At 40.8% G+C, this 19117-nt stretch overlaps 1 protein-coding gene across 26 annotated transcripts in view; it reads left to right on the top strand.

The window, feature by feature from the left end:
• Positions 1 to 19117, top strand: part of cntrl (centriolin) — a 113081-nt gene that overhangs the window by 44160 nt on the left and 49804 nt on the right. For 21 of the 26 annotated variants that reach the window (XM_090238106.1, XM_090238113.1, XM_090238107.1 and 18 more), the window contains one exon: positions 17307 to 17460. In XM_090238106.1, the coding sequence (XP_090094232.1) occupies positions 17307 to 17460 (154 nt within the window). Of the gene's footprint in view, positions 1 to 1609; positions 2028 to 17306; positions 17461 to 19117 lie in introns of those variants that run through there. The other 5 variants (XM_090238122.1, XM_090238123.1, XM_090238125.1 and 2 more) reach the window with 2 other exon arrangements.

Here is a 19117-nt window from a genome sequence, read left to right as displayed (position 1 = left end):
CTTATGGCCCTATACAGCTCATTGAGTGCAGACCTAGTGCCAGCATTGGTTTGTGGTGGTACTATAGACCAGTGGTTCCCAAACTGTGGGGTGCGCGCCCAGGGGTCGGCAGGGTGGGCACAACAGTGGTCCTGCTTTAAACTTACTTTTGAAAGTTGTAATAGTACAAGGTGCAATTTCGAAATTGGGTTCCTCATGTTTTTCATTGCATACCTTAGATAGCTATTTTGAACTTGTCAGAAATGTCCAGAACAACTGTCTGCTAACAATTTTCTATTTAGATTTTTTAGCCCATAGATATTTTTGTAATATTTTTGTCACTCACATAGTACAACCTGGAGACTTTCTTAATATTAGAAATGGCGCGCCAGTTGTTAAGAGACACCCACCCTCTCCTCTGAGCTTCCTCAACGCAGCCGTTCTGTCCTGCCGATGTATAAAAAAAAAACATCTTGATTTATATTTACCATGTCGTTGTTCAGCCACGACTCTGAGAAACATAGGATATTACTGTTCTTCAGATCACGCTGATAGGATAGTCTCAAACAGAGTTTATCCAGTTTATTCTCCAGTGATTGCACTTTCGCCAATAGAATGGAGGTTAGAGGCAATCTATCCACTCTCACATAGTCTTCTCAGGTATCTATAGTGCCGTCTCCTCCTTCGAGTATCTGGGATTTGGGCCTGGTCCATGATAATCAATATGTCTTTTACCCCCGACTCATTGAAGTTGAAGTCCTCGTTCAAATTGAGGTTAGTGATAGCTGTTCTGATATCCAAAAGCTGTTTTCGGACATAGAAAACGATGGCGGATACATTATGTACACTTTTATTTTATTACAGCCAAATAATACACAAAATAGCACAATTGGTAAGGAGCCTGTAAACGGCCGCCATTCCCTCTAGCTCCATTATTCATTACTCTGATAATTCATACTCTAATATTTATTAGATTTACATCACATTTTTTATAAATATCCCTATAGTGTTATGCTATTTTAGCAGATGCTCTTAGCATACACACTTATTTCTTGCTTGCAATTGTTTCATTCTTACATGAAACAATTAGCCTTGTTTACACATTACATTGGAAATGCATGTTTTTTAAAAACTTTTAACCATAGACAGCATAACACTATAGGGATATTACATTGCAGAAAAACAACATGTGCAGAATGTTAAAAAGAGGTTTAGAAAACAGGCAGGAAAAGGCATTTTGGGGGGGGGGCAGGATGAACACAGGTTGCGCAGCCACTCTTTTTTTGTTTGTTTTATCTGCCCCTCCTGGTCGTGGACTTTAATCATACATTTCCAGAAGATATTCTCCATATGTGTTCTTATTTCTCTTGTCAAAACGTTTTGAACCGTTTTCAACATGCATGAAGATGCACATGTAATCTAAATCCATAAAAAGTAACCTATTTCATTTGTGCAACCTCGGCCACAATCAAAGAAGTGCACATTGCTATATTTCCATTGCACCTGCATGTGTCAAAGCTTAACTTGATGGACCTCTCAGAATTATTCATTATTTTTAACCTATCGGAATTATGTGGGAATTATTCCATGGAAGCAACAAGTGAAAAAAAGGGTAGCTGTGCCTTTAAAAGAAGTCGGAGAGTTCTCTGGGGAATCACCATAGAGGGCAGGGAAAGAGAACTTGCCTCACTTCCACCACATGCCAGGGGCATTGTCATAGCCTATCCATGCATGTTGATTGGTCAACAGGGTGGCTTCCTGTGTTGATTCGAAGAGAGAGAGTGGAGTAGATGAGGGAAGGGGGTTAGGAGGCGTGCTCAGGGTGTGGGGACTAAAGCTTGAAGTCCTAAAGAAGGGGAAACTTCAGCCCCTGAGCCTGTAGAGCTGGGGGGTTGGACCTAACCGTGAGGGAGGGAGTCAGGAAATGCAACGTCTTCTCCCGGGGGCCTCCTGTAGATTCAGGGGGAGCAGAAGCAGATGAGAGCTGGCTAACTGGATGCATTTGCCGTGATGCAAACCAAAGAGTAATATGACTGCACTGATTTCTAGTGAGTACCGCAACTTGGCCTTGGGAGGGACTCCCGATATTTTTCTTATTTTTCTCCCCCTCTCATATCTTCTTTCTCTACTGTGTTCTAAATTGAAGAGAATGTTTAAACAGAAACATATTTGTTATTGCAACCGTTACTAATATGTAACAGGACTCTGAGTGAAAGGTTATTCTGAAGGTTTTGCATAAATGTTGTTCTTCCCCTGTCTTGATTTCATATTTGCATCACTCTTCTGTAAACAGGAAAACACTGTTTTTCTTGCTATTACCTAAAATTACTGCACTGTACTGTTATCGTTTGACCTACTAAGCATTTTTACAACACTTTTTTGGGGGGCCAGTACACAGGTCAAATATGACCGACTAGTTATTATATTTAGTGAACAATGTGAAGTGAATTATAATTCGGTTTGTGGTGCAATTGTTCTTGTTCTGTGAGTGTAACAGAGCTGAAGTAGTGAATAAGTAAGTTGGCCAGGCCAGGAAGTGTTTTTGTAGGGAGCATAAAAGTCCTCTTCTGCGTTAGTGGGGGGTTAGGTCACTCACATTCCTCTTACTTTGGTCACCTCTGATATGCCAAAGCTAGTGTTTTCACTCTGAAATAGGGTTAACATGATACCCATAAAAATAACCTACACAGTTATGTAAATGTGATGAGTATTAGTATTTTTCTTGCTTTTAGTGGCATATGCTCATGTTTTGCATCAGTTAACTTACCATAGACTGCCTCTATTGAATGTGAACTAATGATAATATAGTATAACCAGTACTTCATTCGATTCGGCACCTCTGAGTTTTGGACTGTTTCATTCCGCAAACCATTTGCCAGGATCCAGTACCTCTCTTGGCATGAGACATTTTTTCACCGTTTGCAATGTACCTATTTGGGTAACACTTTACGATAAGGTTCCATTTGTAAAGGATTACAGAAACCTTTAATAAATGTTATAACAAATTGGTCAAGATAGTTTGATTTCCAGTTAGTGCTTACCAAATAGTAAGCCACTATTTACCTCCAACTATTGACCATTTATAAATGCACCTACAAATGCGTGTAATATTGAACCCGTATGTATCATCATGCAACCTTATTTTCAATAGTTGCACAGTTGGAGGAGGTATCCTTAATCTTACAAGTGTTTAAGTGCATTAATAAGTGGTTAATAACTGGAGGTAAATATTGGCTCACTATTTGGCAAATACTGACAAGTTATTGCACTATTTTGACCAATGCGATAACTGCAAATGATGAAATAATCATTAATGTAATTTTAACGCCTTTATAAACCTATTACAAATGGAATGTCATTGTGAAGTGTTAACAATATGGTAAATTCTAATAAAAGCAGAGTTAATTAAAGTTACCTCTGTAATTATCCTGCCCCCTAAAAAACGTAACGTGAACGTGGCTGATATTCTAAGAATTGCTGTGGTGTGAGAGAGAAGCATGCCTGTATCTCTCAGAACTAGAATGATATTCACTTTCTATGATCTCACTCTGCGCTGATAGACATGAGCCTTTAACTCTCATTACGCCAGCATTGCACTTCGTCATTTATTTCCACATAAAATCATAGGCACGGGAAGGGTGCTGGAGGTGCCACAGCACCCCGGATGATACATTTAAATATATTGGTTGAAGTTATTCCTGCTGTCTGTTAAGAAATAAATTAAAACATTTGGAAGACTACACCAGGAATATGCCTATAATTTAGCCACATAGGATCAATAGCTTTTTTATATATATATTTATATTTTAAATAGCCTAGCTGTGGACTGTGTGTTGCCCAATCTCAAATCAAATTTTATTCGTCACATACACGTGATTAGCAGATGTTATTGCGGTTGTAGGGAAATGCTTGTGTTTCTAGCTCCAACAGTGCAGTAATACCTAACAAATTACATAACATATACCCAATACACACAAATCCAAGTAGGAATGAATTAAGACTATATACATATGGACAAGCGATGTCAAAGCGGAATGGACTAAGATACCGTAGAATAGTATAGAATACAGTATATACATATGAGATGAGTAATGCCAGATATGTAAACATTATTAAAATGACTAGTGTTCCATTCCTTAAAGTGGCCAGTGATTTCTAGTATATGTCAATTGTCAGCAGCCTCTAATGTGCTAGTGATGGTTGTGTAACAGTCTGATAGCCTTGAGATAGAAGCTGTTTTTCAGTCTCTTGGTCCCAGCTTTGATGCACCTGTACTGACCTCGCCTTCTGGATGATAGCGGGGTAAACAGGCAGTGGTTTGGGTGGTTGATGTCCTTGATGATCTTTTTGGCCTTCCTCTGAAATCGGGTGCTGTACGTGTCCTGGAGGGTGGGTAGTTTGCCCCTGTTAATGCGTTGGGCAGATCGCACCACCCTCTGGAGAGCCTTGCGGTTGCGGGCGGTGCAGTTGCCGTACCAGGCGGTGATACAGCCCGACAGGATGCTTTCAATTGTGCATCTGTAAAAAGTTTGCGTTTTCTGTGTCAAGCCAAATTTCTTCAGCCTCCTGAGGTTGAGGATTCTCTGTTGCCCTTTCTTCACCACACTGTCTGTGTGGGTGGTCCATTTCAGTTTGTTTGTGATGTGTACGCCAAGGAACTTGATGCTTTCCACCTTCTCCACTGCGGTCCCGTCGATGTAGATAGGGGGGTGCACCCTCTGCTATTTCCTGAAGTCCACGTTCATCTCCTTTGTTTTGTTGACGTTGAGTGAAAGGTTGTTTTCCTGACACCACACTCCCAGAGCCCTCACCTCCTCCCAGTAGGCTGTGTCGTCATCGTTGGTAATCAAGCCTACTGCTGTTGTCGTCTGCAAACTTGATAATTTAGAGGTGTGCTTGGCCACGCGGTCATGGGTGAACAGGGAGTACAGGAGGGGGCTGAGCACGCACGCTTGTGGGTCCCCAGTGTTGAGGATCATGGAGTGGAGGTGATGTTTCCTACCTTCACCCATCAGGAAATCCAGGACCCAGTTGCGCACGGCGGGGTTCAGACCCAGAGCTTAATGATGAGCTTGGAGGGTACTATGGTGTTGAATGCTGAGGTATAGTCAATAAACAGCATTCTTACTCTTGTCCAGATGGCATTGGCACTTTTTGTAGTCTGTGATTGTCTGTAGTCCCTGCCACATACGTCTGAACTGTTGAATTGCGACTCCACTTTATCTCTATACAGACGTTTAGCTTGTTTGATTGCCTTGTGGAGTGAATAACTACACTGTTTATATTCTGCCATATTACCAGTCGCCTTGCAATGGTGAAATGCGGTGGTTCGCGATTTCACTTTCACGCGAATGCTACTCCTAATTTACTAATTTACAAAAATAAAAAAACATACACTGGTTCCTCCTTTTAAAATGCGAGCTTTCACCGCGGGACTTAGAGGTACCCAGCATCACTGCTTCATTGCTCCAGACCACTGCAAGGGGGGGGTTAGAGCACTCATTATGCATTTTGGTCCCAAGGTTTTTATATGACCAATCATATCGTGTGGTTCCAAAGATGAATTTTATGCGAGCTAGCTTGGTGACTTTCTTCAGCAAAGATGGCTGACAAAACATTATGGTGGCAGCAAATTTAAAGTAATTATAACGTCATAACGAGTCAAGCTAAAAATGTACAATTGAGACGAATATGTTAGTTAATGTAGAGACAAACGATTGTGCATATTTTTTTGTCATAAAATTAATTTACGAAAATTGCTATTTCGCAAGTTTTATCATATCCAATACCAGGTGTATCAAACTCCATTCTTTGAATGATGTATTACAATTATACACTTCAACATTGTTTTACACTCCTGCCCCTAGGACATACTAGGACTGTGCCCAAATGTTTTAATTGGGGTTGGGGCCGATTGCGAACACTATCAATTGTGATCTTTAACGTGGAAAGGGGGAAAAGTATTATTATTAGTTTTTCACTAGCAGGATGGGCTATTAGCTGAACAATAGACTTCAACCTTTTACTAAAGAATTGTCTAATAGTCGAGCTAGCTGTGAACCCCCCCCAACTTGCAACAAATCATTTGTATCCATCTTTCCACATCTACCTACAGTTGTGGCCAAAAGTTTTGAGAATGACACAATATTAATTTTCACAAAGTTTGCTGCATCAGTGTCTTTAGATCTTTCTGTCAGATGTTACTATGGAATACTGAATTATAATTACAAGCATTTCATAAGTGTCAAAGGCTTTTATTGACAATTACATGAAGTTGATGCAAAGAGTCAATATTTGCAGTGTTGACCCTTCTTATTCAAGACTTCTGCAATCCGCCCTGGCATGCTGTCAATTAACTTCTGGGCCACATCCTGACTGATGGCAGCCCATTCTTGCATAATCAATGCTTGGAGTTTGTCAGAATATGTGGGTTTTTGTTTGTCCACCCACCTCTTGAGGATTGACCACAAGTTCTTAATGGGATTATGGTCTGGGGAGTTTCCTGGCCATGGACCCAAAATATTGATGTTTTGTTCCCCGAGCCATTTAGTTATCACTTTTGCCTTAGGGCAAGGTGCTCCATCATGCTGGAAAAGGCATTGTTTGTCACCAAACTGTTCCTGGATGGTTGGGAGAAGTTGCTCTCGAATGATGTGTTGGTACCATTCTTTATTCATGGCTGTGTTCTTAGGCACAATTGTGAGTGAGCCCACTCCCTTGGCTGAGAAGCAACCCCACACATGAATGGTTTCAGGATGCTTTACTGTTGGCATGACACAGGACTGATGGTAGCGCTCACCTTGTCTTCTCCGGACAAGCTTTTTTCGGATGCCCCAAACAATAGGAAAGGGGATTCATCAGAGAAAATGACTTTACCCCAGTCCTCAGCAGTCCAATCCCTTAACCTTATGCAGAATATCAGTCTGTCCCTGATGTTTTTCCTGGAGAGAAGTGGCGTCTTTGCTGCCCTTCTTGACACCTGGCCATCCTCCAAAAGTCTTTGCTTCACTGTGCGTGCAGATTCACTCACACCTACCTGCTGCCATTCCTGAGCAAGCTCTGTACTGGTGGTGCCCCGATCCCACAGCTGAATCAACTTTAGGAGACGGTCCTGGCACCTGCTGGACTTTCCTGGTTGCCCTGAAGCTGCCTTCACAACAATTGAACCTCTCTCCTTGAATTTCTTGATGATCCAATAAATGGTTGATGTAGGTGCAATTTTACTGACAGCAATATCCTTGCCTGTTGAGCCCTTTTTGTGCAAAGCAATGATGACGCGTGAAAAACGGCACGTGAAAAACAATGATTCCATGCACCATCCTCCTTTTGAAGCTTCCAGTCTGTTATTCAAACTCAATCAGCATGAAAGAGTGATCTCCTAGCCTTGTCCTCGTCAACACTCACACCTGTGTTAACGACAGAATCCTAGCCTTGTCCTCGTCAACACTCACACCTGTGTTAACGACAGAATCACTGACATGTCAGCTGGTCCTTTTGTGGCAGGGCTGAAATGCAGTGGAAATGTTTTTGGGCGATTCAGTTCATTTTCAATGCAAAGAGGGACTTTACAATTCATCTGATCATTCTTCATAACATTCTGGAGTATATGCAAATTGGCATCATACAAACTGAGGCAGCAGACTTTGAAAATTAATATTTGTGTCATTCTCAACTTTTGGCCATGACTGCACATGTAATATTCTGAAAAATATATATATATATATATATATATATATATATATATATATATATATATATATATATATATATTGGTCATGGCTCCCGGGTGGTGCAGTGATCTAAGTCACTGCATCTCGGTGCAAGAGGCATTACTACAGTCTCTGGTTCGAATTCAGGTTGTATCACATCTGACCGTGATTGGGAGTGCCATAGGGCGGCGCACAATTAGCCCAGCGTCACCCAGGTTTGCCTGGGGTAGGCCATCATTGTAAATAAGAATTTGTTCTTACCTGACTTGCCTAGTTAAATAAAGGTTCAATTTAAAAAACAACCAGCGGCAACCGCAGCGCAATCAATAGGAGGTGAACAGTGGCTGGTGCTGAAAATATTGCTAACTTGTTATGCAAGTGTTGCACACCAACAGATGGAGAAAACCTACACCAGTCAAGCAATTCATTTCAACAATAATCTTAATTTTAATTTGACTTTACAAACAACAAGAGGGCTTAATTGGAGTCTATTTCTTCAGAGACCTATATAAATTAGCCTACCTCAGCCAGTTATGAAGCTTAACAGCCTAATAGAAGTAGGATTTATTTTACAAGGCCTACTTACAATTGCAACTGGTCACATGTAGCATCCTAGATAAAACAATACTTTAAAGAAAATAAGTCTGCACGTTCGAAATAAAACAATGTAACTAATAATGAAAGCACACATTTGTAAATCCCAAACTCTAAAAGTAATTAGAAAGGTAGATACAAATTATGTGTGACATTGTGGTTACAATAAAGAATGTAACCCATCATGCGAATGTTTCCTATTAGTAGGACAAGACAATACTTTTCATAGCCCGGCTACTGTTGTGAAAATCCCTCAACTTGCAATGTATTCGATGCTTAAGTACTCTAAAGTGTTACATTTCTAACTCAAAACAGCATTTCTTCATCAACATCTTTATGCTTTCGTTAATCTTCTTGATCTTCCTCCTTTTTTTCTGTAGCAATTTTGAGTAAATTACTCAAGGGCCACGGTTGATTAGTCTGTGAAGATGACGTTATTGAATGTCTAGCTTTGATCCATGCCTGGGCCTGCAGGACACAAAGTTCTTTGTTTGTCAGACAAATCATTGGTTCAAACTACAGAACAGTACAAAATAAGCGAACACACATGGTTAATGTTCTGAGAACATTAACCATGTGTGATGTGTAACCGAAGAGGATGTGTAACCGAAGAGATACCACGAGTGGGCACAGAATACATAGCCTTCCCGCTGTGGAAGTCTATTTCAGCACCTTTTCCGCGATGCTCTGAGACGAGCATGGAGAAACTTTTATATACAGTGGGGAGAACAAGTATTTGATACGCTGCCGATTTTGCAGGTTTTCCTACTTACAAAGCATGTAGAGGTCTGTAATTTTTATCATAGGTACACTTCAACTGTGAGAGATGGAATCTGGTCAAGAACTACAGGAAACGTATGATCTCTGTAATTGTAAACAAAGGTTTCTGTATCAAATATTACGTTATGCTTTTCTGATGTATCAAATACTTATGTCATGCAATAAAATGCAAATTAATTACTTAAAAATCATGTGATTTTCTGGATTTTGGTTTTAGATTCCGTCTCTCACAGTTGAAGGATACCTATAATAAAAATGACAGACCTCTACATGCTTTGTAAGTAGGAAACACTGCCAATTTTGCAGGTTATCAAATACTTGTTCTCCCCACTGTATATAAAATATTCCATGATATTCATAAGGTGTGTGTTGACTGAATATACGCAAGTGATGTCTGCTAAATAATCAAGTTAGATTTCTCCAGAAATAAATCATTCTAAATAACAAACTGGCTTTATTTACAAATTGGTGAGAATGTCTCACCCCATGTTCAAGAATTGCCTTTTTTTATTTTTATGAAAACGAAATCCTCTCCAAAATATTGTTAATTGATTTAGAATTAAATAAAAGCCCCTTAGGATCTGTGAGAATATCTAACGGAAAATGCCCTTTAGATATTAATTTGGAGTCCTCCAATCCTCTAAATCTAACTATTAGCGGAGAGTCACGTCATTGAAAAAATAAAAAATCAATATACTGTTGGCCTACAATAGGTGAAATGAGTCTCACTAGTGTTGAGTAATGTGTTTTTAAAAATGGTGTAGGTCTTATTTTTTTAAAGAGCATATTGAAGTTAGAAGAAAAAGCCTACAGCTATTTTAGCACCGTTTCTCTCTGCTCTGAGGCAAGCATGGGGACTGGTCTTGATAAATCAATGAGGTTTTTATTTTCCCTTTATCTCCATTTGGGTATTGGTTAGACAAGAATTAGAAAATTATGGTGCAGACATGTTATGCTCTTAGTATAACCTTTATTTAACTAGGCAAGTCAGCAAATATTTATTTACAAGGACAGCCTTCCTCTTGTTGTACAGCGTCATATTTTCCATTCCATTCTAACGGAAACCCTGAGGGTTTTGATTTTCGTTTTTCTCTGAATATAAACACCATAATTTTAATCAATTTTATTAAGCCAAATTTCTTAAAATCAATCCCATATACTGTGTTATTACAAAAAGGTTTTCAATTCTCTGTTAATGCTATTAAAAAATGTAGTTTGTCTCTCTGTGCTTCATAATGTTTTTTAAATTCGCAAGAGTCTGAATGTACCTCAACATCGAGAGCATCCGAGTGAGCGAAACAATGGCCCTATCTCTGTATGTAAAGCCCATCTATCTGATGCTGTATGGTCAAAATTAATATGATATTGTTGGAAGCATCCAAGCGAGCAAAATATATTTTTGACCAGACAGCCTCAGATAGATGGGCTTCACATACAGAGAGAGGGGAGCTGATACGCTCGCTCGGATGTTGTCAAAAATAATTATATTTTTGAACAGCATTGAAGTTCTGAATGCAATGGAAGCCAGCGAGCATTTGGCCTACCTTGATGATAATAAAACAATTTTAATAATAGCCAATCAGCTTTGAGCTAAACTGAGTGTGCTCAACTTTGAATGGTCCTAGAGCACCAAAAAAAGTGTCAAGGGAAGCCAGTTTGCATTTGGCTTCACACCAATCACATCACCCCAAAAGACAATCGTCATATACAGAAAAAACTTGAATGGTTGCATCTCTTTGTGTTGTCTTCCAGAGAATAGCTAGCTAGTTAAAATGGTCACTTTCCTAAATTAGCCTTGGAGGGAGATCGGGATTGTGGTTTTACTTAATTCTCCGTACTGGCCAATGATTATAACAGTGATTCTGATCCAACCATAAATTCACACGTTGTGCTCCTGGCTTGAAAGGATGTAAGTTCAACATATAGCTAGATGTAGTAGGTTAATGTTAAATAGCTGGCCTGGCATTTTAGCCAGGTAGGCTAGGACAAAAAAACTAAAAGCGTGTACTACATAGACTGTTTAGTCAACATGAACCGAAATATAAACGCAACATGTAACAATTTCAACAATTTTAATGAGTTTATTCATTTCGGTCATTTTGAAATAAATTAATTAGGCCCTAATCTATGGATTTCACAACTCGGCAGGGGCGCAGCCATGGGTCCAACCACAGGGTAGCCAGGCCCACCCACTGGAGAGCCAGGCCCAGTCAATCAGAATACGTTTTCCCCCACAAAAGAGCTTTATTACAGACATAAATACTTCTGTTTCATCACATGTGGTTACACGTGGTCTGCGGTTGAGGCTAGTTGGATGTACTGCCAAATTCTCTAAAACGACATTGCCGGCGTCTTGTGGTAGAGAAATTAACATTCAATTCTCTGGCAACAGAGACATTCCTGCAGTTGACATTCTTTCAGTCAGCATGCCAATTGCAAGTTTCCTCAAAACTTGATGTCTGTGGCGTTGTGTGACAAAACTACACAATTTAGAGTGGCCTTTTATTGTCTCCAGCAAAAGGTGTACCTGTGTCATGATCATGCTGTTTAATCAGCTTCTTGATATGCCACACCTGTCAGGTGGATGGATTATCTTGGCAAAGGAGAAATGCTCACTAACAGTGATGTAAGTAAATAAAGAAATAAACATTTCTGAGAAATAAGCTTTTTGTGCGTATGGAACATTTCTGGGATCTTTTATTTCAATCAAATGTATTTATAAAGCCCTTTTTACATCAGCCAATGTCACAAAGTGCTGTACAGAAACCCAGCTTAAAACCCCAAACAGCAAGCAATAAAGAAGCACGTGACTAGGAAAAACTCCCTAGAAAGTCAGAAACCTAGAGAGGAACCAGGCTCTGAGGGGTGGCCAGTCCTCTTCTGACTGTGCCGGGTTGACATTATAACAGTACATGTCCAAGATGTTCATAGATGACCAGGTCAAATAATAATAATCACAGTTGTTGTAGAGAGTGCAACAGGTCAACACCTTAGGAGTAAATGTCAGTTGGCTTTTCACACACAGACGTACAGATGGACGGACGGCCCAGGTGGACTGGGGACAGCAAGGAGTCATCAGGCATGGGCTCAGGTCCTCCAAAAGGGGATGGAGAGAGAATTAGAGAAATGGAATTGGAGAAATACTCCAGACATAACAGACTGACCCTAGCCCCCAACACAAACTATTGCAGCATGAATACTGGAGGCTGAGACAGGAGGGGTTGGGTACACTGTGGCACCGTCCGATGATACCCCCGGACAGGGCCAATCAGGCAGGATATAACCCCACCCGCTTTTCCAAAGCACAGCCTCCACACCACTAGAGGGATATCTTCAAACCACCAACTTACTACGCTGATGAAGATATCCCCCTCGGCACGAACTCTAGGGGGGAGCCAAACCCGGACAGGAAGGTCACTGTAGTGACTCAACCCACTCAAGTGACACATTCCTCCTAGGGACAGGATGGAAGACCGCCAGTGACTCAGCCCACGTAATAGGGTTAGAGGCAGAGAATCCCGGCGGAGAGAGGGGGACCGGCCAGGCAGAGAAAGCAAGGGCGGTTCATTGCTGCAGTGCCTTTCCGTTCACCTTCACACCCCTAGGCCAAACTACACTCAATCATAGGACCTACTGAAGAGATGAGTCTTCAATAAAGACTTAAAGGTTGAGACTGAGTCTGCGTCTCTCACATGGATAGTCAGATCATTCCATAAAAATGGATCTCTATAGGAGAAAGCCCTGCCTCCAGCAGCATACGTGTAGGTATGTATGACATAACCATATCGGAGAGATAGGTAGGAGCAAGCTATTGTAATGCTTTGTAGGTTAGCAGTGAAACCTTGAAATCAGCCCTAGCCTTTACAGGAAGCCAGCGCAGAGAGGCTAGCACTGGAGCAATATGATCAAATTTTGGGGTTCTAGTCAAGATTCCAGCTGCCGTGTGTAGCACTAACTTAAGTTAATTTAGTGCTTAATCCAGGTAGCTGGAAAGTAGAGCATTGCAGTAGTCTAATCTAGAAGTGACAAAGCATGGATGAACTTTTCTGCATTTTTCGACAAAGTTTCTGATTTTTGCAACGCTTTGAAGATGGAAAAAGGTGTCCTTGAAATAGTCTTGATATGTTTGTCAAAAGAGAAGATCAGGGTCCAGTGTAACGCCGAGCTCCTTCAGTTTTATTTGAGATGACTGTACAACCATCAAGATTAAGATGGCAATTTTGGGGCTTCACCATGTTTCATCGAAATGTACAGCTGTTTATCGTCCGCATAGCAGTGAAAGTTAACATTGTGTTTCCGAATGACAGGTAAAATATATAGTGAAAACAATAGTGGTCCTAAAACGGAACCTTGAGGAACACCGAAACTTTGTTGATTTGTCAGAGGACAAACCATCCACAGAGACTAACTGATATCTTTCCGACAGATAAGCTCTAAACCATGCCAGAACTTGTCCGTGTAGATCAATTTGGGTGTCCAATCTCTCCAAAAGGATGTCATGATCGATGGTGTCAAAAGCAGCACTAAGGTCTAGACGGGTGGACAATTCCAGTCCTCGAGGGCCTGATTGGTGTCACAGTTTTGCCCCAGCTAACACACACTGACTCCAATAATCACCTAATCATGATGTTTATTTTAGAATGCAATTTTATTAATCAGTTGTGTTTGCTAGGGATGGAAAAAGTGAGACACTAATCAGGCACTCGAGGACTGGAGTTGCCCACACCTTGGTATGATGCCGTTAAAGAGTAATTTACCACCTTCATGAGTGCAGTCTTAGTTCTATGGTGGGGTCTAAAACCAGCGTTAAGCATTTTGTATACATTGTCTTCAGTGAGTTGCTGCGCAAACAGCTTTCATTTTTTTTGAGAGGAATGGAAGATTCGATGTAGGCCAATAGTTTAAAAAATATATATTTTCTGGGTCAAGGTTTGGCTTTTTCAAGAGAGGCTTTATTACTACTACTTTTAGTGAGTTTGGTACACATCCGGTGGACTGGGAGCCATTTATTATGTTCAACATAGGTATGCCAAGAACAGGAAGCAGGCCTGTCAGTAGTTTAGTTGGAATAGGGTCCAGTATGCAGCTTGAAGGTTTAGAGGCCATTACTATTTTCATGAATGTGTCGAGATCTAGGATTAAAACACTTGAGGGTCTCCCTTGATCCTACATCCTGGCAGTGTTGTGCAGACTCAGTACAACTGAGCTTTGGAGAAATACGCAGATTTAAAGAGTCTGTAATTTGCTTTCTAATGATCATGATATTTTCTTCAAAGAAGTTCATGAATTTATCACTGCTGAAGTGATTTCAGCTCATGAAACATGACCAACACTTTACATGTTGCGTTTTATATTTTTGTTCAGCGTACTTGCGCACGAACACACACACACACACACACACACACACACACACACACACACACCAGTAGCATGGACAGCCACATACAGTTGAAGTCGGAAGTTTACATACACCTTAGCCAAATACATTTAAACTCAGTTTTTCACAATTCCTGACATTTAATCCGAGTAACAATTCCCTATCTAACAATTTCTGATCAATTAGGATCACCACTTTATTTTAAGAATGTGAAATGTCATAGTAATAGTAAGGGGAATGATTTATTTGAACTTTTATTTATTTCATCACATTCCCAGTGGGTCAGTTTACATACATACACTCAATTAGTATTTGATAGCATTGCCTTTAAATGGTTTAATAACTTGGGTCAAACATTTCGGGTAGCCTTCCACAAGCTTCCCACAATAAGTTGGGTGAATTTTGGCCCATTCCTCCTGACAGAGCTGGTGTAACTGAGTCAGGTTTGTAGGCCTCCTTGTCGCACATGCTTTTTCAGTTCTGCCCACAAATTTTCTTTGGGATTGAGGTCAGGGCTTTGTGGTGGCCACTCCAATATCTTGACTTTGTTGTCCTTTAGCCATTTTGCCACAACTTTGGAAGTATGCTTGGGGTCATTGTCCATTTGGAAGACCCATTTGCAACCAAGCTTTAATTTCCTGACTGATATCTTGAGATGTTGCTTCAGTATATGCACATAATTTTCCTCATGATGCCATCTATTTTGTGAAGTGCACCAGTCCCTCCTGCAGCAAAGCACCCCACAACATGATGCTGCCACCCCCGTGCTTCACGGTTGGGATGGTGTTCTTCGGCTTGCAAGCCTCCCCCTTTTTCCTCCAAACATAACGATACTATGAGACTTGAAATTGAGCTCCTGTTTCCATTGATCATCCTTTATGTTTCTACAACTTGATTGGAGTCCACCTGTGGTAAGTTCAATTGATTGGACATGATTTGGAAAGGCACACACCTGTCTATATAAGGTCCTACAGTTGACAGTGCATGTCAGAGCATAAACCAAGCCATGAGGTCGAAGAAATTGTCCATAGAGCTCCGAGACAGGAGTGTGTCAAGGTACAGATCTGGGGAAGGGTACCAAAACATTTCTGCAGCATTGAAGCCCCTCAAGAACACAGTGTCCTCCATCATTCTTAAATGGATTAAGTTTGAATCCACCAAGACTCTTACTAGAGCTGGCTGCCTGGCCAAATTGAGCGATTGTGGGAGAAGGGCCTTGGTCAAGGAGGTGACCAAGAACCTGATGGTCACTCTGACAGAGCTCTAGAGTTCCTCTGTGGAGATGGGAGAACCTTCCAGATGGACAACCATCTCTGCAGCACTCCACTAATCAGGGCTTTATGGTAGAGTGGCCACTCTTCAGTAAAAGGCACATGACAGCCCACTTGAAGTTTGCCAAAAGGCACCTAAAGACTCTCGGACCATGAGAAACAAGAGTCTCTGGTCTGATGAAACCAATAGTGAACTCTTTGGCTTGAATACCAAGCGTCACGTCTGGAGGAACCCTCCCGATCCAACCTGACAGAGCTTGAGAGGATCTGAGGAGAAGAATGGGAGAAACTCCACAAATACCAGTGTGCCTTGCTTGTAGCGTCATACTCAGGAATACTCAAGGCAGTAATCGCTGTCAAAGGTGCTTCAACAGAGTACTGAGTAATGGGTATGAATACTTATGTAAATGTGATATTTCAGTTTTTATTTTTATACATGTGAAAATTTTTCTAAAAAACTGTTTTTGTTCTGTCATTATGGAGTATTGTGTGTAGATTGAGGGGGGGAACAATTTAATCAATTTAAGAATAAGACTGTTACCTAATAAAATGTAGAAAAAAGTCAATGGGTCTGAGTACTTTCCGAAGGTACTGTATGAACTAACAGGTTATAGAGCAAACAATGCAATTATCACAACACGGGTTGTAATATGGATTTTTTTTCCCTTGCTTGGCATCCCTGTTGATTTTACCCATGCACCGCTACTGGTCTCCAGTCAGGAACCCGCAGCAAATATGTCAGTGAACGGCATGCAGCCAAAACAGGGCTTTAGCAATATTTCTAATACAATCGCGGCAAAAGAAATTGTAAAAGCAAATGACTCCTTCTGAAAATAGAAGACTATTCTGCCTGTAGGTTACCAAATATGTTATCAACTTCCAAGTAGGCCTATTGAGCGAACGGCACTGTTTTATAAAGTAAAATGAGAGAGACAAGGCTTTTGACACAAGGGCATCAGCCATCGCCGTTGATTGAGCTGCGCTTCATTGGGCGAGTCAGTGAGACTGGAAGGCTTTTTTTAGGACTAGAATATTATACAATATGCATCTCCACACACCTAGGCCTTAGGCTATTGATGGATTGACGACAAGGTTGTTTTTATTGATCGCATATTCTCAGTTTGTCATTGTCAAAATAGGTTGTTATTTCAACCATTTGTTAGGTATTAAAACAAATTCTGCTAAAGTTTCAAGTCATCTAAAATGATGTGGAATTGCATGAAATGCGTTTTATAAAAGGCAACAAAGAAAAAGCTACAAACTGTGTGCAACTTCTGCAAGCACTCTACTCTACTGTTCTGTGCCAGTACGCAAAAGCGAGGATAATGCATGCAATTGACACCCAGTTTACAAATTAAGCATTGAGTAACACATTATTAGAAACACACATGCATTCATATTTTCGTTACAAAATGTATTGATTAAATGTGGAGTTGTCATGCTGAAGTATGGCTATACCTACAGTAATAGGAGCTTAGGGGCAAATCCTAATTTCCTATTAAAGTAGAATTTTCATCTTCTATTGACATCATTGACAGTAATAGGAGTGTATATTGACCTACTGTCGCTGCCCCCTGTCCATCCTTCCCTCTCCAGGCCCATGTGAAGGCTCAGGTGTCCAGTAAGAGCCAGCTGCTGGGCATGATGAGCAGGAAGCACCGGGAGCTGGAAGGCCGGCTGGACGACATGCTCTCCCGTATTGCCAAGGAGACCGAGGAGATCAAGGACCTGGAGCAGCAGCTGACCGACGGTGAGAGGGACTAGAACTTGATGATTTGCCTGAGTCCTGTTCATTAGGCACAAAAAGGAAGAAAACCGACTGACACAGGGAGGGGCTTTAAAAATAAAAATAACTAGGCAAGTAAGTTAAGAACAAATTCTTATTTACAGTGATGGCCTACCCCGGGCGAAGCTGGGACAATTGTGCTCCTCCCTATGGGACTCCCAATCACGGCCGGATGTGATACAGCCTGGAATCAAACCAGGGACTGTAGGGACACCTCTTGCCTTAGACCCACTGCGCCACTCTACCTGAACGTGTTCAATTAGAAACGTTTTCCTTTGTAAAACATTTTCCTACAATGTGCCCTAATGAACACGACTCTGCTGTCTGTCTCCAAACAGATAATGAGAGAGAGCTGCTTCTGGTTGGGTTTAAAGTTTAGTTTAGTTTATTAGGATCCCCATTATCTATTGCATAGACATAGTCTTCCTGGGGTCCTCATAAAACGTACAAATACATGACAAAGTACAGAACAGTTAAAGTCAAGAACAAAAGTTATATATTGGAAAGACCTCGAGACAACAAAAATACTATTTACACACTATTCATAAATACAGTTGAAGTCGGAAGTTTACATACACTTAGGTTGGAGTCATTAAAACTTGTTTTTCAACCACTCCACAAATTTCTTGTTAACAAACTATAGTTTTGGCAAGTCAGTTAGGACATCTACTTTGTACATGACACAAGTCATTTTTCCAACAATTGTTTACAGACAGATTATTTCACTTATAATTCACCTTATCACAATTCCAGTGTGTCAGAAGTTTACATACACTAAGTTGACTGCCTTTAAACAGCTTGGAAAAATGCAGAAAATGATGTCATGGCTTTAGAAGCTTCTGATAAGCTAATTGACATAATTTGAGTAAATTGGAGGTGTACCTGTGGATGTATTTCAAGGCCTACCTTCAAACTCAGTGCCTCTTTGCTTGACATCATGGGACTATCCAAATAAATCAGCCAAGACCTCAGAAAAAGAATTGTAGACCTCCACAAGTCTGGTTCATCCTTGGGAGAAATTTCCAAACGCCTGAAGGTACCACGTTCATCTGCACAAACGCGTTCTGTCTCCTAGAGATGTATGTACTTTGGTGCGAAAAGTGCAAATCAATCCCAGAACAACAGCAAAGGACCTTGTGAAGATTCTAAAGGAAACAGGTACAAAAGTATCTATATCCACAGTAAAACAAGTCATAAAACCGGCATAAAAAAGCCAGACTACGGTTTGCAACTGCACATAGGGACAATTATCGTACTTTTTGGAGAAATGTCCTCTGGTCTGATGAAACAAAAATACAACTGTTTGGCCATAATGACCATTGTTATGTTTGGAGGAAAACAGGGGAGGCTTGCAAGCTGAAGAACACCATCCCAACCATGAATCACGGGGGTGGCAGCATCATGTGGTGGGGGTGCTTTGCTGCAGGAGGGACTGGTGCACTTCACAAAATAAATGACATCATGAGGAAAGAAAATTGTGTGCATATATATTGAAGAAACATCTCAAGATATCAGTCAGGAAGTTAAAGCTTGGTTGCAAATGGGTCTTCCAAATGGACAATGACCCCAAGCATACTTCCAAAGTTGTGGCAAAATGGCTAAAGGACAAGAAAGTCAAGGT

Source organism: Oncorhynchus mykiss, chromosome 6, assembly GCF_057628025.1.
Source record: "Oncorhynchus mykiss isolate SJ-2025 chromosome 6, ASM5762802v1, whole genome shotgun sequence".
Classification (NCBI taxonomy): domain Eukaryota; kingdom Metazoa; phylum Chordata; class Actinopteri; order Salmoniformes; family Salmonidae; genus Oncorhynchus; species Oncorhynchus mykiss.
This window is presented reverse-complemented; position numbering and strand designations above follow the sequence as displayed.